The sequence below is a fragment of the Thermobia domestica genome, chromosome 1 (genome assembly GCF_964235325.1).
Source record: "Thermobia domestica chromosome 1, izTheDome1.hap1.1, whole genome shotgun sequence".
Taxonomy (NCBI): Eukaryota; Metazoa; Arthropoda; class Insecta; order Zygentoma; family Lepismatidae; genus Thermobia; species Thermobia domestica.
Window position 1 is genome coordinate 58,942,593 of NC_137454.1, and position 23,390 is coordinate 58,965,982.

Sequence of the window (23,390 nt, forward strand, 5' to 3'; positions counted from 1 at the left end):
ATAACAACAACAATAGGATAATTTTATATGCTTTTTATTATAAACTAACGTCTCATAACGTAGTAGAACATACTAAACATAAATGTTCCAGATACTATTGAACGGAAATTCTGGTTATTACAAAATAAACATCCAACTTGGTGTACAAGGTTATTTTATTATTATCACCATAAGTACCGTACTCCATGTGCAGATTAGCGTTCAACGTCGATCGACTAACTTTCATTAAGTGGAATCTCAGAAAGAATGTAATGTATTATTAAACAGGAACTTGAGCTTTTTGTTTTATCGATAACAACGAAAAGTGTGTTACAAATACGACTAGAAACATTGAAGGAGTAGTTTTGAAACGTGAATATGGGCAATATGAGACGTAGACCTTCAGCTTAAGGTGGGATCCGAACCACATGTGCTCCCACCGGGAATCAAACCAGGGTCTCTTTCACCAAGGACGCGTACGTTAACCACTTAACCATGAGTGTGCTCTTTCAGTAAAATGATTCCATTTTAGACTTCCGAATAGTGTTAGAAAGTCTGTCCGTCCTTTTGTCTACCGACAGATATCACAGCAAAAATGGTAGGAGGTAGAAGCGGATTTTTGGAATCGATTCAGCGTCCCTTTCATCTTCTCCCTTAACCCACTATTCAAACTGGAAGTGGGGGGCCGCGGTGGCTCAGTGGTAGAGCGTTCACCTCTGGTGTTTGGGGTCCCGGGTTCAAACCCTGCTCCCGCTAAGTGAACTTTGTGGTGGACAAACACCGTATGCGTGGGTTTTCTCGGGGTTCTTCATTCCACCATTTCATTCATCTTTCATCATCACCATCTCCTTTAGCCTAACCGGCATAACCGTGGGACGTAAAGCTCAAAAATTGCATTTCATTTCATTTTTTCAAACTGGAAGTGGTATAAATAGACGATTTCTTTTTTAAAAGTTTATCTAGTAGACCAGAAACGATAGTAGATAGTGAAAAGCGGTTTTCTGCAATCGATTCAGCGTCCTAAGAATAAATTCTGTGTTAACTTTTATCTTTCTGCTAACACCGGAAGTAGTAGAAATCCAAATCCACTACAGTTTCTGGTTAATGTTGATCTCCATATTGAAAAAAAATATATAAATAGCGAGAAGTGACTTTTCGATATGGATTTAACGTGCCAAGAATGAGTTTCATCTTGACCTTTATTCCTCTATTCAAACCGGAAGTGGCAAAAAGTACAATTTCCGGTTTCAGCACTGATCGCCATAGTAATAGAAACGAAAAGATCACGAGAAATAATTATATAGATTTACTATTTCCGATTTTAGTATTGAATGTGCATAGTTTAGAAGTCTACCGTAGTTTTACAGTGAAATAAAACTCATTTGTTTGTATATTGATGTTCTTGTGTATTAATTTTTCTTTCAAAGTTTTTACGATTTTATTGCTATTAGTGCTTTACTTAAACATGATACGTTTTGAAGAAGAAAATAAACGCCTTTTCTTGTTTCTTTATTGTAGGTAACAGTGTAGATAATTCTTTCTCTCTTCTTCAAAGTGCAGCCAGTCAGCTGCGAACCGTTGTCACACAGAAGTTTGATGATGCCGTTTGTTCTGAGGATCTTGCATCTGTTGAACGTTTTTTTAAGATATTTCCTTTGCTAGGCATGCATGATGAAGGACTCGGAAAATTTTCCTTATACTTGTGTACAAAGGTAATGTATAAATTTGTATTAATTCTTTTACATTTGGGGGCGCGTTGGCTCAGTGGTAGAGCGTTCACCTTCGGTGCTTGGGGTCCCTGGTTCGATCCCAGCCCCCACCAAGTGAACTTTGTGGTGGACAAACACCGTGCTCGTGGGTTTTCTCGGGGTTCTCCCGTTTCCTCCCACTTTCTTCATTCCACCACTTCATTCATTACTCATCATCACTGTCTCCTTTAGCCTAACCGGCATAACCGTGGGACGTAAAACTCAAAGATTTCATTTCATATTTTCTTTTATACTTACATTGTGTCTTAAATTAATGTATGCATTCGTAAACGATAGGCCTGCTCAATTTGCTTTCTGGAATCTTCCTGTGTTTTTTCGTCGTTTACTGTGTTCTTGACAGTTCCTTAAAGAGAGACATCAGAGGGAAGGGTGGAGTACTCCATAGCACTTCCTCTTCGTCCTCTCCATTTTTCATGGAATGTGCATCAAAATGAAAAGAAGGTGGCGCCTCATTTTGTTAAATGTAGTACTCTCTTCATTGTCAATAACATTTACGTCCTTAAGGTACATATCATTACAAAAATTATAAACCTGTCTGCTTTAATTAGTGATATATTCTGTTTTAAAGAGTGTATCATTAATTTGAGACACTGTATTTGTTCAATGCGGAGCCGAAATTCTTAATTATTATTAATAATAATAATTTTGATTTGAATTGAGTTTAGCGTTTCTTTCAGTAGCAAAACTGTATGAGACGTGGACCTGCAGCTTAATGAGGAATCCGAACCACATGAGCTCCCACCGGGAATCGAACCGAATTATAATAGCGTAGGCAACCCACCAAATGCCTACGTTATTCACATAGCCACAAAAGAGCTGTAATAATAATAATAATAATAATAATAATAATAATAATAATAAAAGCAGCAAGATGTTTTTGTTTGAATGTAAGCATTTGATTTCGATACACACTATTCCTACGAAATTCTTTTTTTTTTTTTTTTTTAACCTAAATTTTGAGAATGTTGACAGCTGATAGCGAAAGTTCGGTGTTTAAACAATCTATAATAAAATTTGGAGAAGCAAAGGGGTTTATCGCAATAGGTAGTTCGAAAATGCATTTTTTTAAAATACTTTGCTGACGAACTTTTTCCCAGCAGACGAAGAGTTTTGTATATGCATTTCCGAAATTCGTAGAAAAGATTCGCTTATGTTTTTTAATTTTAAAGACATATCTGAAAATTTCAAAGTTTGCTATAAAACTGTAAAGCAACGGGAAGGCTATACCTGTTGTCCGTTTTTCCAACGTTAGTTGCATGAGGGCCTGTTATTTTCAAAATGCTAAAGATTGCAAAATTTTCAGCTCTATATGTTAGTGTTAAAGTATAAGATGATAAAAACAGTGTGAAAGCTCTGCAAAATAAAATTATAAAAGAGTCCTTGATTTTTCTTGGCTAAACTGTAGGAATCATGTCTTCCTTTTGAGCGGATGTTTTCTTTTTTTTTTTTTTAAAAAAAAAAAACAGTTCATTGTACAGAAATCTCTTCTCCCAATGATAATCTCATTACGCAAGAGAAATATAACGGTGTTTCTATTTAAGTAAATTTTAAAATCTTGAATCATTTCAGTATGTTCTCTAAGTTGTTATATTCAGTCAGAACAGAGTTATTAATTTTGCTATAGAAAGTCATAGTAGAAAACATTGTGAGAAAGGTAGATATTTGATTCTTCCTATATAGTATTGTGGAAATTATAAAAAGCCAATACTTTTTGATATTGTCTTTTTTTTTTTTTCAGTTGGCAGATACGGCTCAGAAAAATCTCCGTCTTGCCTTAGAAACAAGTCCTACAAATAAAAGAGCAAATGTAATTTACGCAGATACCTTGACTTTATTATTCGAAGGAATAGCGAGAGTCATTGAAATCCATCAACCACTTGTAGAAACTTATTACGGTATGTATGCAATATTCTCTTGATACAAATTTTTGTTTTTGTGTTCATAGCATCACAATTATCAGGTAATAATCTTTGGAAATATATCGTAGGGTTCATTTTGTGTACAGCATAGTGTTCAAAATAAGAACGTGGAATAGAATGAAAACTGGAAGTAATAATGATATATATATATATATTTTTTTTTTCTTATTTTGCTTTTGAAAAGTAGTCAGTGACATGTTTTGAAGATAATCTAGTTCAAATGTTCTCTCCTTCGATAGAAAGGATTCTGAAGGTCCAATTTTGGAGACTTCGCACTTGTGCGTTCAGTATTCTTTTTCAATTCACGAATTGTTTTGGCTTATTCTTATAGACCTGAGACAACCCCATAGAAAATAATCCAGAATGGAGAGACACATGATTGGGCGGCTAGTTTACATCACCACTTTTCAACAGAACGCGTCCGGGGAACGTTTTGCGCAATAAGTCCAGAATAGTATGGTAAATTTGAATAATTTCTGTGAGTTTTTGAATTATGTATGAAGGTAACCAAGAAAGTCTGTCGCTTTTTCACCCACCATCTCCGAACATCGATATGTCACCTAAGACGTACCTGGAAGATCAAAAATAGTCGCCAACAGCATCGACGACCTGGTGCCAACGTTCTGGCAGGAAGGCCATGGATTCCATCGTGGTAGAACTTGGTGGGCCGTGAAGCGAAGAAGGTATCAAGTACATTTTGAACCTCTGCTGGGGATTTGAATTGGCGTCCTCTAAGGTGATTGTCCAAGGACTGGAACAGGTTATAATCGGACAGTGCAATGTTCGGGAAGTATGGCGGATGCATAGTGTTTCCCATGCAAGGCATAGAATGGTGTCCCGGGTCATCCTAACCACGTGGGACTTAGCTTTGTCCTGTAACAGGAGGATCTCTTTGCGATTCAGAAGTGTTGGCTCTAGAGTTTTGAGTTTTTCTTAAACACGACTCAACTGCTGACAGCACACAGTTGCATTTATGCTCTGACCAGCTGGTAGCAGTGCCCAATGCACGATGCCGTAAGCAGTCCCCCAAACATACAGGAGGACCTTCTGGTGCAGGGCTGGTTTCGGCTGTTCATAGGATGCTAACCAATGATGGCGGGGCCGTGGAGCTTCGTACATGACCCACTTCCTCAGAGGAGAACAGCAAAGAAACACATGTGTCTACTCGCGTTGCCTTCTGGCCCGGAGTCAAATCATGTGGGAGCCATCGACCCAACTTGTAGTGCTTACCGAGTTGATGGAGGTGCTGCCGAATGGTTTCTCCACTCACACTGAAATGTAGTAGTTCCTCACATGTCTGGCCACTGTTCGCCTCAATTGCTTCTTGAAGATCTTCCGGAAGATTTTGTACATGGTTGGTCTTCCGTCACTTTGGTGCGTCTTCGAGTGTTTCGTCACCGTCCTTAAACTTGTTAAACCACCGCTGCACTGTCCACGTAGTCACGACACCCTCACCAAAGGCCTGGCATATCTTCTGCCTCGTTGCAGCGGCGTTTGACCCTAGTTTGAACTCGTACAGCGTATACTGCCCTTACGATGCTCTGTGGAGGTCCCGTGTTCACTGTCCTTACGCAAGTTAACGGTGTAACTGAACTTCCACAATCAGGTAGTATGTTGTATATACCTACACCAACAACTGACCTTCGCCTTATCTCCATTCACATTCAACCCATGGTGTGAGGGCCAATTGAACACAGAAGGAAAGGAACTTGAAACTTCTTTAACACAGCGGCTTTTTAAAATATGTAGAATTTCTAATTGTTGAGTTCTCTCGAAATATTCTCTACACTGCGCCTTTCTTAAATAATGACAACATTAGAAAGTTGAGATCTCTTGATTTTTGTTTTATATCTATGTACTTCAAGGCATTTCTAATTGACATCTGTGTGTTGTCATCCTTATGAATGTTTTGTGAATGTGTTCTTTTATTAATGTAGAAATGTTAATACATAATTATTTTCTTGTTATATATGTGGTCAGTTTCAAACAATACTGTGAAATAAAAAATGTGAATGTTGCATTGTTTGCATTCAGCATTATATAATTATCAATTACAGAAAATCTGTCTATGTTGACTTGTGCTGAACGCATATTAGAAAGCGTCCAAATTAAAGGAAGTGAATGTTGTATTTTGAATCAAAAACTATTACATACGATGACACATGTATTCTCAATGTTCTAATAGTAAATTTATATTTACTTACGAACGATATGTGTAGTTAAAAGCTAATTCAATTATATATGAACATACTGTAATAATTAAACCATCCGTTTCTAATTTTGCAGCATGGACATGATCATTACATTTGTCTAGATTCTGTATGCTAATCACTGCAAACAACGCTGGAGTATATTCTTTATTTAGGTAAACCTTCCTGGTAGAGACAATAGATATTGATCTTGTGTAAATGTTCCATAAAATAAGAAAGAAAGAAAAAAAAAACTCTTTCGATGAAAGGAAAAAAATTCGTAGCCCAATAAATTCGTAAATTGCCTCAGCTGCTATTTGATTAGATATTTTGAAAGCTGTGGATAACAAGTGCAAAAGCTTTAAAGTACTTGCCGACAATATGTAGGAGCAATAAACGTACCATTCCCTGTATTTACTGGACAAGTTGCTTCCAATTGATATCTTTCTACTCTGCTACCTAATCTTCCAATTTATTGAACTCAGATCTGCAGAATTTCTGAAATACAACAGTAGTCAGAAAACATTTTAGAAAGGCATTTTCCAAGAAACGAAAACAATGCTATTTATATAAGTTTAAGTTTATTGTCCGACAAACCGTTTAACATTAACAGCTTAGAAATACAAATTATTGTGCGGAAAAGTTCTAAGATTCAGGTGTAATAAGCTACACAGTGTGTCTACTAAATTTTAAGACTTGCATTATCAAAATAATGCCGAAGAGAATTACTCTGATCGGGTGTTCAGTATATGACCCTCCTTGTTATATACAAGCAATTGCATGGCTGTATAGTTTCTGGGTTCCTTTCTGGAAATTCTCTTATCCGACAATGTTGAGTTCCTTCGTCACAGTTCTTTTGATTCATTTTGGGTCATTTTCGGTCACTTTGACTCACTCCTGACACGACGACACCCGGTCTACTTTCTGCTCTGCTGTCAGACTGCGGGGTACAAATCTGGAACAATCTTCCTCCTCTGTAGATCCTGTTCCACGATCATTCGAGCAATATTTTTACCAATGTTCAAGTCCTTCGCAATTATCCTGAGGGACTGACAAGAATTTTCAGCCATTTTTTCCCGCACTTTTTCAACATTTTCGTCAATTCGTTCTGTTACCGAACGGTCAGATCTAAGGTCGTCCGTGACCGCCTCCTGGTCCTCATGGAAACGACGATGCCACACAAAAATGTTCGCTCGAGAAAGAGCATCGTTGTTGTAAATTGTGAGAATCTTGTCCACGGCCTCATTGGTAGTTTTGCGAAGTCTTACACAACATTTGATAGCTACTCACTGCTCAATTTTATTATCCATGGCGAACAAAGAAAACACAGTTCACTAAAATCACTGTAACTCAAAAATTCGGAACACAAATTCGTGAATTCTTCACACAATGCACAACACACTTTACTAAAAGCTACATATAATAACCGCTTAGTGGCTCCAGCGATTATCGTAGTGTTGCCAGTTTTGAAATTTAGTAGGCACAACAGTGTATGTACAGTCTTCTGGAAAATTCCAAATACTATAAAAATCAGACAAAAAGAACAGCTTATAACTACAGTATGATAAACCATAATGGTAAATTATAATTGAATTAGCCATTGTTAAAAGGTAATGTGTTTCGTTATATTTAAGTTGCACATGTCCCCCTTTAACAATGACCCAATCAGTTATGTTGTAATAGCTCACAGTATTAGATGATTGTACTGCACTGCAGAATCAAATGCGTCCTGTATAATGTGGTGAATTATTTCAATTTTCATATCCAGTTAAATTTATGGCAAAATTCATTAGTGTTTCTTCTCAAAATTTTCCATGTTCTTCATTAACCTTTTTAAGTGCTGTGAAAGAAAAAAAAATATTAGTTTTAGTTCTTTTTTTCCTTATATTGAAATAGTTGATTTTTTTAAAAAATATTTTCAGGGCCTGGACGTATGCTGACCGTAGTCGCTTATCTTCAGAAAGAGTGTGACCGTCAATCGAAGCGAGTGATAGTGGAATTCTCTAACAATCGTCAGTTTGATAGAAAAGTGCAGCAAGTGAATGAATTCATGCGTAGTGTATACAAACCAATTGAAAAACTAGATCCAAAGGATTTGGATCTACTCCTTGGAGAATTAACTATAATGCATTCACGAGCAGAACTGTATATTCGATTTATTCGGAGGAGAATAACGGTATGTATGTATGTGTTTGTGTTTTAATGGATGAAGTAATCTTTGCAATTACGGGTAGAATGAATATAATTACAAATGCACAAACTATAGCATTATATATCATCGCCGCCTTATTTCTTTATTTCTCCCTTTATATATATATATATATATATATATATATATATGTATAAGAAAGAAATAAGGCGACGATGAGTCATTATTTCTGGCAGATAGTTGAAAACGGCGAAGTTCACAAAACTTTTTTTGTATTATGTTAAGTAGTTTCTTCTAGAGCTGTAATTACACTCATAAGTCTGAAGAATGGTGTCCTTTGCTTTAGCTGTCTTCTGGGGGAAATAAAATCTAAACTATTTGTTATTGTACCAAGAAGCAAGACGTCCTCTCTTTAAGCTGAAAGTTGACTCAGTAGCTACCTCATGTTCGATGATAAAATTTACAAACAACAGGGAAGAGTAGCGATGAGTAACTCTATTCCTTCCTTTACTTGCAGATATTTTTCTTAATCAACTACAGTTATACCACATTGACTTGACACCTAGTCTTCCGTTCCAAGCGTTGCTATCGGCTGAAGGAATTCCATTGCAAGGCTCTCTCTTGCTCAGCAACAGCTGAACCCTTATTGTCTCAACGCGTGGGTGAGAGCTTTAGTCTGCATTTTTGCCACGGATCAAGACACTTTGGCAGCACTATAGCAACTGCCCTCATGTGGTTAGCTATATTTTGCGTTCTTTCTGCATCTTTCCTACAAAACTCTCTTGCACAAAATTCAAAACTCTCGTATGAGCATCTTATGGAAGCACCCCACCCCTTTTCTTCCATTCTAGGTCAAACATCCAAAAACGCTGAAACACGTGTTTGATTTTTTTAGATGAAAAGTTCGAACACCAAATTTCATATCTCTAACCTTTAAGGAATTCCGAGATTGGACATCTTATTTTGCTGTCTTGAAATGCCCTTCGAATGATTAATTATAGACGTTCATTCTCATAGTAGAGAAAACACCTATAACAGCTGAAGAGAAGTTTGTCTTCCCTTGATATAAAGTACCAAATGTCACGTCTAACTGTAACCACTGTTCTTGGAAGTCTGCTGAAATTTGATATTTTGTAGCCGACAGTTAGTCGGATTTTGTGTAGACCTACTTTCAAGATTTGTTACAGGCAGCGAGTTTCTTGTGTTTCTACAACAGGTCAGCACATTGTTTTTAATAAAATTCATTATGTGAAAAAAAATAATAATAAAAATCATTATGTGCAGAAACCTTGATCACGAAAGCATATATAAATTAACAATTTTTGAACGATATCTCAATAAAGAAATAAAACTGTATATTACAAATAAGAATTTTTTTTTAAAAAATGATACAGTTACTGCACTGAAACAATAATATCATTTCTAATTATCACACAAACTAAATAATACAGTTGCCAAATACAATCTGAAAAAGTCATTATCTGAATTCAAAAGTTATTTTACGGAGAAAAAAAAAATATCAAAACAAATATATAGAGATAACAAAATGAATGTAAACATTATAATTAAGGAAGTATAAGAGATCTCAAAATAAGTGAAAATACAGTTCCCGGTTTGTCAAAGAAGAACACAAAGTCAACACAGTGAAAATTTTTGCACAATTTTGAAACATAAATAGAAAGAAATACTTACTAATTAGTTTTCATTTTAAACAAATTGCCTAGGATTTGAACACCGATAACTTCAATAAAACATAGTGTAACATAACATCTTGAAATTTTAATCTTTATCGTATTTAGTTTTATATGTCCTGAAATTGAACCAGCTTATTTTTAGAGCTGGCAACATTAATATCAACAAAAGTTACAGGAGTGGCGAGTAAGCAGATTAACGTGAATGGTGGAAAACTTCCTAATTGAAAAGTTGAATATAAAAGTTAGTTATTCCGCATTCTCTAATTTCCATCCAATCTATCTCTTCCTTTCCCTTCGTACAAAATTAACCAGTGGAAGCAAATGATCGAAAGTTGCATAACACATTGTTGCGAAATATGCATAAAGGTGAGTATTGTCTTCAAAAACTGAAGATAATCAAAAAAGGGAAACTAGAGAACAATTTCACGAAAATGAGATATTTTTTAAACTGCACGACTGGCACTTATAAACCATTTCCAACATTCCGTGTATCTGTTTCGTAGAAAGCTGTAGTTGAACGGTTAGGCTAGGAAAAAAAACTATAAAATAAGGTCTATGATGATTTCGTATTGAGTGAAAGTATTACAAATAAACTAACTGGAAGTATTCTAAGAAAACTCAGGAATTCCACCGCCAAATCTACATTACCTACGATTGAACGACTTCACCAGGTGCCTACTGCGAGTCCTTTCGTCTTTATTGCATGTGATTTTCTCTTTTAAGTGTTAAGTTGTGAACAAGAAAAATAATCTTATTGCGGAAAACAAATTATCTTACAGAATGACTTAGAAGTTGGTATTCAAGACCTAGAGACTCGGAAGAAAAAGCTATCAGAACTTGATGTACTGTTAGCGGAGAGTGAGTTATGTCATAAAATGCAGGAACTCCTTGGAAGTTATTTGCTGCTTGAGCAGTATTTCATGGAAGAAAGCGTAAAGAAGGCTGTTGATCTGGACACGTTAGATGAGGGTTCAACAACATCAAGTATGGTGGACGATGTTTTCTTTATTGTGAGGAAATGTGTTCGGTAAGTTAATATTGTATTAACAGTAATTGAAGCACAATTAAAGAAGATAGTGTCAGCTACGTAATTTTAGCCATTAGGATAGCATAGTTCTTATTTAGGTTTGTTATTAATTTCAATAATGGAGCTATATGCAACTATTCCAGGATCTGTAATAATAATAATAATAATAATAATAATAATAATAATATTAATAATATTTTCCACGTAATGTCTTCTGACTCTTATTGAAGAGCAGTTTATTCCTCCCGTCGTAACTAGAGATATTTTCTTTATTTCTTCAAATATTTTGAATGTTTTCCTTCATCCTTTTACGAAGTATACTTTACACCTCCTTGTGGCCAAATGGTCAGTCAGTAGTCTTTTGGTATGGGAGACCCAGGTTTGATTTCCAATAGGAATTGTGTTCGGTACTCTCCTTAATCTGTTGCTCGCCGTTCATCTAGTCTCGGTATGCGAAAGCATGTCAGATCTATGCCATTATGTAAGATTTGTAAAAGTGACTCACTCATTAATGCCCTTGCTATACTACTATATTAAAAACTTGAAATTTGAACAGAAATTTCGTTTTGTCCTGAAAGTAAGGGACAAAAGAAACATTTTTAAAATTCGTATTCAGTTTTTCTAGTTTCTTACTTTTTATTTTTTTTTTTTAAAGAGTATCTTCCTGAAGTTAGGAAGGTGGAACTATGCGTATAAATTTCTCATTGAAAATAATTGAACCTATGTTGAAGCGTTTTCGAAAATTCCTGTTAAAAAGGAAAATGGAGGCAGTTTCTAGAGGATTAAAGTTCCTTTATTTAATAAATGCCCGCAGTGTGAAGATTCGCTTAGGTCGGATGTTTGAAATAAGGTATATAAATTCTTATTAAAAAATAAAGATAACAATTTAAAAAGCATAATGTTCAAGCGTTTTCGAAAATTCCGCTCCTAAAGGGAGGAAAGGGGGGGGGGGTGTCTACATATTAAAATTTCCGAATCTTCATTCAGAAAATGCCCAGTGTGAGGATTTGCTTAAGTTGAAGGTGTGAAATTCGTGTATAAAATCTTCATTAAAAATGATCGAACACATGTTGTGGCATTTTCGAAAACTCCGCGTCTAAAGGAAGAAATGGGGTAATTTCACGACATTCAGCTGCTGCTGCTAGTAAATATATATATATATTCGCTTTTTTTTTGAAGTTGATATGCGTAAATGGGAAGGGGTCTTTTAAATATTTTCGACAGTCTGTAATTCAAATTATGTTAACTTAACAGCAGCAGTATATTCTTAAAAGTATAATACTTCCATCTAATGCAAACAGTTTTTTATAAAGGTATCAAAAACACAGAAAACTGATTATGTTGCTGGCAGCTCGATTGGCAAAGCATGTGTCTTCCAAACGGGAGATTAGGGCTCTAGTACCCGCTGATCAAGCGATTCGATTTTTCTGTATTACTCCGACACATCCAACAGAAGTCATTTTAACTCCCATTTCCCCTTCTCAAGTTTCGTTATTGTAGGAAAAATTGTCTCTTATCTAAGTGCTGAATTTCATATTTAGTTGTAGTATTAATACGCATATCTATATAAATAAAAAAATGAGAATAACTATATTTAAGGGCTAATTCCTCTTAGATCGCTGCACATATTTTGATGATTTTTGGTACATGAGTGGGCCCTGACCTAACTTAAGTTTTTATAATATTTTCCGTGTGGTGGTGGCATGGGGGAGTGAAAAGAGGTGACGGTGACATGTAAAAATAAACGAAAACGATCAATATTAATGTCAAATTCATAGTTTTTGTAGTTGCTGAGATGAATAGTGACCCTGCCGATGCCCTTTAAGTCCAAGTTCAACCCTATCGGCATGGGGAAGAGAACGGGTGAGAGGTGAAGGTGTGATCAGAGTGTCACTATTCATTTCAATGATCCTGAGATCTATGGACTGAAGAATAATATCGGTCTTTTTCCTTTATTTTTACATATCGCCCCTACCTGCCCTCTGACCCTCCATGCCAAAAATGTAATAAGAGTTAGGGCAGAGTCCACTCATGTACAGAAAATAATTGAAATTAGCGATTTAGAAGAAGTTAGACGTCAAACATCGTTACACTATTTTTATTTATATATAAATATGCTCGAAGTGATCGGTTTTTCATGCGCCATCCTAAATTTTTACATAAGTTACGATTTTATGGAAGTATATAGGTAATATATGAATATATAAATTAACATCTGTTCTTTCAATACTGCTTCGCAGAACATAAATTCAGGCTAGGAAATATTAATTGTGCTTTCATTGTAGTTTAGAAACTAAAAATATGGTAAGGCTATAGAAAGTCGTCGTAATTTCATTTGAATTTGCATTTGAGTGTATTAAGTAAACTTCCCAAAATCTGGAGTAGAGGTCAGTATTTTTTCTTCATTGTTGCACATTGTTTTAAAATTAGAAACAACTAAAATTCTGTTCCGAAAATGCTATTGTATGCTTATACGAAAAAAGAAAAAGTAAAAAATTTTCTCAGTTGCTGCTACAAACCCAAAGCTTATTAGAGCGTGAGACGTTATTAATTGTTAGTTTCTAGTTAGTTATAGTTAACGTATTGTTTTATGATCAGCTAAACATATTTGGTCAGAGCGTACATTTTCATTTCAGGCGAGCATGTTCCAGTTCTAGTATAGATGGCGTATGTGCTGTGATAAACAATGCCTGTGGTCTTCTGGAATCTGATTATTGTACTGTACTTCGACATCAGTTAAGACAAGGTTATCCGTCCGGATATCTTGATTTAACACAAGCATATAATGCTCTTCAGTCATCATTTCAACAAGGAAAGCTACAAACTTCTGATTCAGAGCAAGCTCGTTTAATGTTCTTGGTAAGTGTTAGAGGTTTCTCATTTTCACTGATGTTCGTTTTTAATATTCTAAAAGTATATGAGATTTTTCAATTTCCCAATGATTGCTAACGTTACCCAACGATAATCATCAGACTGTGGAATTTTAGGTTCAAAAATTAAGTGTTAGTGGACTAAAAAAGGCGTATTAATTAAAAGTGTAAGTTAGGCACTAAAATTATTAAAATAGATTGTACATGCACGAGATAAATATGTATACCTCCTTACCTAAATGACAGATACTTCTTCTTATAAAATACCAACTTATAATAGTTCACTTGAACAGTAGAACGCCTTGTTGTTTATTAATTGCCGAAATTTTCAATAGGAACTCGTATTTTCCTCAGCGGCATTTTTTTAAATGGAGCAAACTTCGGCAATTACTAAATAATGAACGTGTACCAAAATCAGTCCAAGTGAATATTTGTAATGAATGCGTAAGTTAAGTTCTTTAAATCGTTATACATAATTTTTTGACTTTAGTAACTGTTGAGTGAAAAAAACATTGTTCTTTCATCATAAAAAATAACGAGCTATACGGTGTTATTGGTAAATATTGCATAAAATGCGCCAATAATAATAATAATAATAATAATAATAATAATTAAATTTTAGCCTCCAAAGTATGCTGTGTAAAAGTATGGGAAGTTTTATATAAAGAATCTGTGTGTCTATCTGTCGACAGTTATCAGGAAAAAAAAAAACCGGAAAGAGACAGCGCAAACGGCTTTCTAATATGGATTCAGCGTCCCAAAAAGAGGTTTCGTCTCAGCGTGTATCCCTGTTTTGAAATAGGAAGTGGCATATCTTCCTGTTAACGATAAGAGATGGCGAGAAATTGTTCTTTGATAAGGATTGAACGCCAAGTTTGTTTTGTTTCCGCCCAAATCCTACATTAAGACCAGAAATGTCCTTATAAATCTTGAAAAACTGAAGGAGGAGATCTTCAGGTTTCAGTTGTGGACCCCTATAATTTGGAACTCTGTCGTACTTTCACAATGTGAAGCAAGATTGACATTAAGAATGCACAAATATATTTACGAGAAGCATACTGAAAGTAATGCAAAAATGGTCATAACTTGTTTATTAACTGCTGTACTGCTGTAGATCGTTCAAAGTGTACATGCAGTTAGAATGACACTTCCTCTTTACAAAGTTCAGGTATTACCTCCATTAAAAGCAATGCATTTGCACTACCGTTGAACTCAACTCATGATTCTTCTTTGAAACTGACGATTCGTGCAGTCGTCGCAGTTGATGGTCTCCCACTGTGCGGTTTGTCTTCAATGCTGGTTTTCCCTTCTGTAAACTTATTCACGTCTATGCACATTACTGTTGCCAGTGGTGTCATCTCCGTACAGATTCTGTATCCTTCTGAGGATACCAGAAACCTGTACCCATTATTCATCAAGAACTTATTGACTACACTTGCTTCTGCTTGGAATCGATTATTCAGCTGTAAGAAACAAAAAGATTATGAAACGCCAGTATAGATGAAGAGTACATATGCAATTTAAACTATTTAATGTATTTAACCTTGTGGCTACTAAACGACTAATAAGAGACTATTGATAAAAATATTTGATTTAATCAACGATCAGAGAATATTGATTGAAAAAAATTAACGAATTACAACTTCATAAGATTTCTTTACTCAAATGGAATTGCAGGAAAGATGTATTATAGAATTTCCTGAAGTCATAAGAACTAACTAAAATCATTATTATAGTACCATTTCTAAGAACTGTTCAAATTAATTCTTTTAGACATACATTGCACTGGAAAATTATTGAGAAGTAAAATAAATCAATAAATTTGTGGTCACAATAATTTTTAAACTGTACATTTTACATCCGAAAGTGGAAAACTAATACATTTGTTACGAAAATATTTCAACTGGATATCCACACTCGTTTAATTACTCCATTTTCAAGTTAACAGCTTTTCTTTTTGTATATTATTTATTTCTTTTTAAATATGATTAGTCTTTTCTTCTAAAATTGACCTCATAGAAATCTTTAATATAATAGTCAATCAATAAGCAACCTATAAATGTTAACAAAAATAATATGAACAAGCGAATGGCTCAGTTAATTTCTGTGACGAAATAGTAAAATCCGTAGATACCTCTGATGATCATCGAATTATTTTAGAACAACAACTCACTTTCATAGATAAACATGGTTGGGGAAACTAATTCAAAAACAAGTCTATGAGAGTGAAATAACCAAATAGTATCATAATCTCCTACTAGTATCATAATGTAATTCGTCATATTTGAGGTAATACATGTGTAACAGGTAAGAATGTTATTGGCCAATAAACTTTATTGTATTTTGCAGGCTTACTTGAACAACGCCGATGTGAGTACTGAATATATTGACACACTAAAAAAGACTATCAAGGATGAAATTCCAAGAGCTTTTTCAACTATGACAGAGCACGAAAAGGGCAAAGTGGAGAGCTGCCTGTCAGGCTTCGCTACTGTTACGACAAGTTTAAAGGGCGTTGTTGATTACGGTTTACAACAGCTGTGCTCAAGTGCTATCAAACCTCGCGTCAATCCATGGGTTGACGTTTTTCTTACTGTTAACCATGATGTTACTGAGGTAAGAGTCATATTGCAGATGAATAATATTTGTAAATTAAGAGAGTGATATTTTGACGCTATAAAATAACTAAAATGGTATATGTTTGGATGATTATTAATTCACTTGTTCATGTAAATTAATAATCATCCTAATTTCACTAAGCTACATTAAGTTATGTCGTGATATTCTAACTTTTGTCCAGAGTATCTATGTGGAAGTTTAATTTTAATTTCTTCATTTGAATGAAAAGTATCTAGTATGATTGTTTTTCTCTAAACGATGAAGTTTTTTCTTTTCACTTCTATTTTTTCAATATTTATTGTGTTTTTAATTTATTTTGTACCTTAGATTAGACACTATGCTTACCAAAGAACAAGGCGTAGAGCTGTAATGTGTAGAAATAGATTCAGAAGGAATGGGATCACAGTGTATTATAAAATAAAGCTCTCTAATTAACAAGCCATTTTATGAATTAGAAATCAAATTTTTATGTTTAGGGCTAATAACCATCAAGATTACTGTCATTAACACTTTGAACGCCGAGCTACTTTTAGTGAATCTCAACGTCATTCCAAGGATTTTTTAAAAACATTTTTATAGTCAGAAGGGCAAAATATTTTTATATTTTCAATTGTTCTGAAGAGCCGTAGACCATGGCTATATATTACACCGAGAAGACTTCTCTTCCGGAATTTGCATTCTACTTCTTTGAATTAATGTCCACTGGTGGAACACGGGACTTCGAACAGTAGTTGCTGTGTGTACCGCGGGTGATACACGTGGCCGGATATAGAAGATCTTTGTGTATCACTGCTGGTACACGTGGCGTTTTAAGTGTAAGGAATAAACAAAATCAAGACTAGGTTGTTGATGTTTGCAATGTAATTATTATTATCATTATCATTACTATTTAATTTAATTTTAATGCTTTTCAGTAACATTTTGAGCCAGTGAAGATTTTTGAACTGATAATAATAAAAAATCAGATTTTGGATGAAAACTTTACCCGAAAATTGATATTACACACTAGATGTTGTGTTGATCTCTTACATGTGGACGTTATGTACTCACAAATACTCTCTCTTTTTAACCAGGATGACTTTTCCAATTACGAGGCCAATCAGCCATTTGTGCAGAGTCTGATAATGAACCTTAATGGACTTCTATCTTCATTTAAAGATATATTATCTTCCAATAATTTTGATGCATTAGTTAGTATATTAACTACAGAAGTTACTACACAGTTGGAGAAGGTTGTGATGAAAACCACATTTAATAGAGTAAGTACACTTTTTCAAAATATTTAATGTGGTTCTGAGGCTGAACATTGCAGTGCAGCTTCGTGATGTCTTGTATGCCGTTCATTAAATAATGAAAGTTTAGTAAAATAAACTCAAGTCATTTTGAAGAATATTCCGTATTGAAGTTTACTTATTTTCTTGGAACCAATCATAGTAAAAAAAAAAACTATGTTAATACGGTTTTATAATGGCTTTCAGATTGAATAACATTAAAAATATGTTCTAAAATAAGACCCTATAAATACCAATATGTACTATTGTAAGCTTATTCAATATTCATATTGTTAAAAAATTCTTACCTGAAGACCCATCAAAGGTTGTTTTCACATGCGGTTTCAAACCACAACTTGCTGCTTCGTCAGTGCGACTGATAGTCTTGCTGCTAAATGAATTTCATGTTAAGGAATTTTTTATTGCGATTAATCCTGAAAAGTAGTCTTACATTTAATTTTCAAATTAAATCGTATGTGAAAACAAGCTTTAATGGATGTTTGAGATAAGAGGTTTATTTATTTATTTATTTATAATTTAATTAATTAATCATTTATTGGAATAAGATTAAATGAACATAATATGTGAACGTTTTAATGTTGTTTACGCAATTATATATCATATAGAAAATAACAGTTTTACATACCCGTGTCAATTAATGTTATTTTTCCCTCATATTTCACTTCTATGTTCTGGGAGATAATAGTGTGTAAAAAGGTGTTTAAGAATTTTGCAATGCACATTGAAAAGCGGTTCCCATTAAATACATGGAAGTAGATAAACAACGCAAGCATGTAATTACAACTCGATCTATCTTCAATTGGAGACTACTCTGATGATGCGTTCAGAAAATATGGGAAAAGTAACACTAATTGACACAAGGTATGTAAAACATATTTTCTGTAAGACTCAATGTAGTCTTTTCAATAAGTATTTTACCGTTAGCCGGGAAAAGTACAAGTACTCACCTAGTAATCTGAAATCTTAATCCACTTTTAAGAAATCAGAACTGCACACACTTTTTTCTGCAGTCCTACTATTGTAGGAGACATTTCAGGAAGACCTGAGCCATCGCATTTCCATGTCTTCTTGCTACTTAAATTATGTCTCTGATCCCCAGCTTGGGAACAATCAAAGGTCAAAATTAGTCATGTCGAGTGATGGAGAATATTGTATTTTCCAAAGAAACATTAAATCAGTTAAGATACAAAGTCTGTGTATATATTTGGTATGGCCAAACTCTCTTTCAAAATGGAACGTACCGAACCTATGCTTATCTCTTCCTCAAAGTTACACCGATTCTGCATGATCATGCTTGGTCTATCACCTTGTCATTTCTGGTTATTGAGGGTCTAGCTGAATATAGTTCCACCGACATGGATGTATTTTTGAAGTGCATTATCAGTGCTGATGATTCAAATGGCTTTCATGTTGGTACCACTTTTTAAATAATGTTTGACGTAATGTCGCTGTTCAGGTCGTTCCGTCTTTTGCTGCAAAAGAAAATCTGACCAATGTTCATTACACGCAGTCGTTTACTCACTAAGTTGTATACGGCAAGAAAAAATTCCCATATTTGTATAAATGTGATGGTCGGGGCAGTTACCCTCAATTTGAAACTGTAAATATATTGTAGTGTCGCTCCCTCCGCTTGAGGGCTCCAGTATTAAGTTTTATTCAACTCTGAAATTTTTGGCTTTAAGGCGGTCTAGTTTTTGTTTTTGTCTAGCCTCCGCCAACTAGTGTTTGTGTTGTGTTGCTGCGGAGTGGATAGATATCATGATATATCCATCGCCTTTCAATCATGTCGGCAAAGCAAATCATCTTTTAGGTTGAGAACTCATCTATATATACACAGTCCACCTACTTGTTAATACATTGTTATTAATATAAACATCATTAAAAACTAATTTAACGACAAAACCTGTTTTTTATTTCGAGTTATTAATAGGTGCAAAATAATTAATATGTGCTCTGTTCGGGTACGTACATTTATGTGGTCCTTTCCGGCGTGAAAGACAAACGGCTGTTAACAGTGAACAGTGATACAGACAGTGAGTGTGTGTTTTGTACTTCTAAATTCTATTTTTTTTTTTTTTTTTTGGGGGGGAAGCAGTTTTGTGATTGTGTGTGAACAATAATCACGGAAAGTTTAGTGATAAAGAAGCGGACTCTCAAAGAAAAAATACCAGCACAATTTGAGAAAGACAAAGAAAAAGCAATTACCGCGGTAACAGGAACAGGTCTCAGTGCTATTCTAGTTCGCCAAGACAAGGTCAATGAACTTGTTCCAAGTTCCTGAACGACATTGGAACCATCTCCATGTATAACAGTTTGAAAAGGAAGTGAAGTGCAGTCGGCAGATATGTGTGGGGTTTACAGATTTACAAATTACGTAAAACAATTCAGTGTCGTCTTGGGAAGTGCAGCGACGTGAAGTGAAGTTACCTAGGACACAGTTAGCTACATTTACAGGGATCCTATTCGAGTAGCTGTCATTTCACGACCATTTTACGGCGTCAGTACACAGCAATGAAAATTGTCTGATGCACAGAAATTGCTATACCTGCAGACATCTCCGAAGGGGAAACCATCCCAACTCTAGGTGACACAAATAATGGACAGCAATTACAAAGATGCAAGGGATAGTTTGAGGCATTTTATCACGCATCCAGTCATTTATCAGTAATCAGCAGCGTTGTTGCTCAGGTTAATTGAGACTACTATAGAGTGTACAAAATCATCATAAGTCTCCTGTTAGTCCAGAACTGGGATGTCATACTAGTTTATAACACTGTGGATAAAGTAGATGATAAATCGAGAAGATAGTCGAAGCTTTCGCTCGATAACACTGAGCAGACATTTTTCAACAAATTGGCTGCATTTCTCTACAACAGAGCCCGCGTGCTGGCTGTCTCGACCAACGGTAAGTCTCGTCAATCAGTAAGCAGCGAGACAGTGAAAAATCGCGAGAAAAAACAAGCGTCCTCTCACAGTTATGTCCCTTGATCGTGAAGAGATTAAAGGAACAGATTTTTAAAAATTATTATACGTGGAATGCTTCTAGACTATTTGTTTTTCTTTTCTTAAACACTAATTTGTATTTTCTGTTCTTTCAGTTGGGAGGTCTTCTGTTTGATAAGGAAGTTCGAGCGCTTGTCAGTTATTTAACCAATATGACTACGTGGTCAATTAGAGATAAATTCGCACGCCTAACACAGATAGCAACAATTCTTAATTTAGAGAAAGTATCAGAGATTATGGATTATTGGGGAGCGAATTCTGGACCGTTAACTTGGCGTCTTACTCCGACTGAAGTGCGACAAGTGATGATGTTAAGGTGAGCTCGTAAAGAGCAACTATAAATGTCAAAAGAATCAGACTATTTTTTTTTTTTTTTTTTAAATAGCACACTGTTCCTTCAATACGATTGTATTGAAGTCAGTCTTTACTGTAAATAATTTAACTAAATATTTGAAAGATTGTCTAGAAACTTGAATTTAGCTCTCCTAACTGTGAGCTAATCTGTGTGTTTTATTAATCCTGTGTAGTACATTCCGTGGAAGATTGGAACATGTAACTTAATTCTATAATGCAGTCTTTTCAAAATAGTGATAATGCGCATTTGTGTATTAAAAGTGAAATTGAGTAGAGCAATTGAAAAGTGTAATTTTAGAGAAATATCGGAAGTGTTCAACAGATTCATATGTTTTCTCATTTTTCGTAATAGTAAAAAACACATATAATAATAAAATTAAAAACTTTGTCTTCAATTTTCTAGTATTTAGTAAAACAATTGCCGTTTTCAAGTAGTTTCTTATGACCTAATAACACATGTTAAGATATACCCAACATTGTAGAATTATTAATGAAATATGTATTTGTAAAATATTAACAAAATCTCGTGTCATTTCTGAAAAAAATCGTCTGAAAAGAAAATCATTTGAAAACTACCTCTTGTAAATTTTCAGGGAAAATTATTTATGCCATATTGTCAGCTTATTAATGTTTTTTTTTTTTTTTTTAATGAAGTATAAGCAACATCACATGAGTCGTTTTTGGGAAAATCGACCGAAAAAAAAAAACACTTAAAAATAAACTACGTGTTGTAGATTTTTTCAGAACAAATAAGTTATGTCACATTGTTAGAAATGAAATCTTTGAGTTTTACGTCCCACGGTTATGCCTGTTACTCTAAAGGAGACGGTGATGATGAGTAATGAATGAAATGGTGGAATGAAGAAAGTGGGAGGAAACAGGAGAACCCCGAGAAAACCTATGAGCACGGTGTTTGTCTACCACAAAGTCCACACAGCGCGAGCTGGGATCGAACCCGGGACCCCAATCACCAGAGGTGAACGCTCTACCACCGAGCCACCGCGGCCCCTCACATTGTTAGACTATTAATAGAATGTTGTGAAATATGAACAAAATTGTCTGAGCAGACTGCGAGAAAATCCTCTGAAAATCCCTTTCTAAGAATAAATACCCCTCGTGGATTATTTTAAGGAAAAATGACACACCAAAGAAGGGTTTTCTTAAGGAAATATTTATATATGAAATATAAACAAATCCGTTAGAGCTTTTCGAAAAAGATGCTTTTTCTCTTCACTTTCTGTAAGCTACTCTTAATTTTGGTGTGGAAACTAAATTAAAAAAAAAAAAAGCTTAAAAGTTGGTCGGGTACGTTGAACGGTATGGCGTCTAAGCAAATGAATATATTTACTTGGGACGAACAAATAGACAGACAAAATGTTCAAAAATAACTTTTTTCTGTATGTAGAGGCCCAAAAATATGTAAATCCACATTTTTGTGTGGTTGTGATACGTGTATCCAAAATCGCTAAGGTTTTTCCCAAAAAAAAAAAAAAAAAAAAAAAAAAAAACGGTCGATCACCCAGGGATTTCGTAATTTGGATTTTGTGTAACAAAATACATCAAATCCATGTCCTGGGGTCCGGTGCACAGAACTTTTTATTTTTTGTATGTGTGGCTATGTAATTATTCAGCAGCTTATACTTATTGACTTTTTTCTTTTACACCGATACTGATTGTATGCTAATTACACCATTGTTAAAATAGCTTAACGATTGTCTTACAAGCAATTTAAAACTCCTTAAAATAAATGAGTCGCTAAAAAGTAGTTAATGATACTCTAATTTCACATAGTGAAACTGGAAATATGTTTACTTAATTTTCTTTGCTGTATTTAGTAATAAAATATTTTCCATTGATATTCATTACAGAGTTGACTTCCGTAACGAGGACATAAAACGTTTGAAGCTTTAAGTTCCTGGACTGTTGCAAAGTACGCTGGCATCAGATGGGACCAAACTGAAGAGTAACTGTCCAGTATTAAGGAGTGTTTTGGGCCTCCTTTTATTGTTATATGCTTGAATGTTCTGTATATTGATTTGTTTTTATTGCCAGAATAAAATTATGGTTTAATTATTATTTTGTTTGTATGCAATTATTCACGTCTTCGTTAAGTTGAGCAATCTTATCATTGAGTTGAAAGAAGGAAATAAACAATAATCTAGTACAACGTTTTAATGAACAAAAATCATTGTATATCGTTCAAGTTAGAAGAACACTGTTAGAATTCGAAAGAAGCAGAAATACAAGTGTTTTATTTACTTTGTCTCAGCACAGAATAAACTCTCAGAGGAAGAACATCCTTGATACATCCTTTCAGTGTGTGACTAATCATTTAAAAAATATATTAAAATGAGTGAGAGTCCGCTGATTTTAAATAATCTGCCACTTTAATTTCTTTCTTCTCATTTTTTTTCTAAATTGTAGAGTCTATCCTTGATGTGTTTACATTCCTGAAATAATGCACTATTGAACTTCCCATTACACATTTTTACCTTCACTGTTTATCTAACTCCCCCCCTCCCTTCC

General features: G+C 34.6%; 1 protein-coding gene across 1 annotated transcript in view; it reads left to right on the forward strand.

Annotated features, from left to right (window-relative positions):
• Cog4 (conserved oligomeric Golgi complex subunit 4) overlaps positions 1-22,940 on the forward strand; it is a 32,389-nt gene extending 9,449 nt beyond the window's left edge. The window contains exons 4-12 of the mRNA XM_081757423.1: positions 1,498-1,691; positions 3,487-3,643; positions 7,779-8,032; positions 10,479-10,726; positions 13,363-13,585; positions 15,946-16,212; positions 17,289-17,474; positions 20,606-20,826; positions 22,733-22,940. Coding sequence (XP_081613549.1) covers positions 1,498-1,691; positions 3,487-3,643; positions 7,779-8,032; positions 10,479-10,726; positions 13,363-13,585; positions 15,946-16,212; positions 17,289-17,474; positions 20,606-20,826; positions 22,733-22,775 — 1,793 coding nt within the window. The 3' untranslated portion in view covers positions 22,776-22,940. The remainder of the gene's footprint in view (positions 1-1,497; positions 1,692-3,486; positions 3,644-7,778; positions 8,033-10,478; positions 10,727-13,362; positions 13,586-15,945; positions 16,213-17,288; positions 17,475-20,605; positions 20,827-22,732) is intronic.
• Positions 22,941-23,390: the final 450 nt, after the last annotated feature.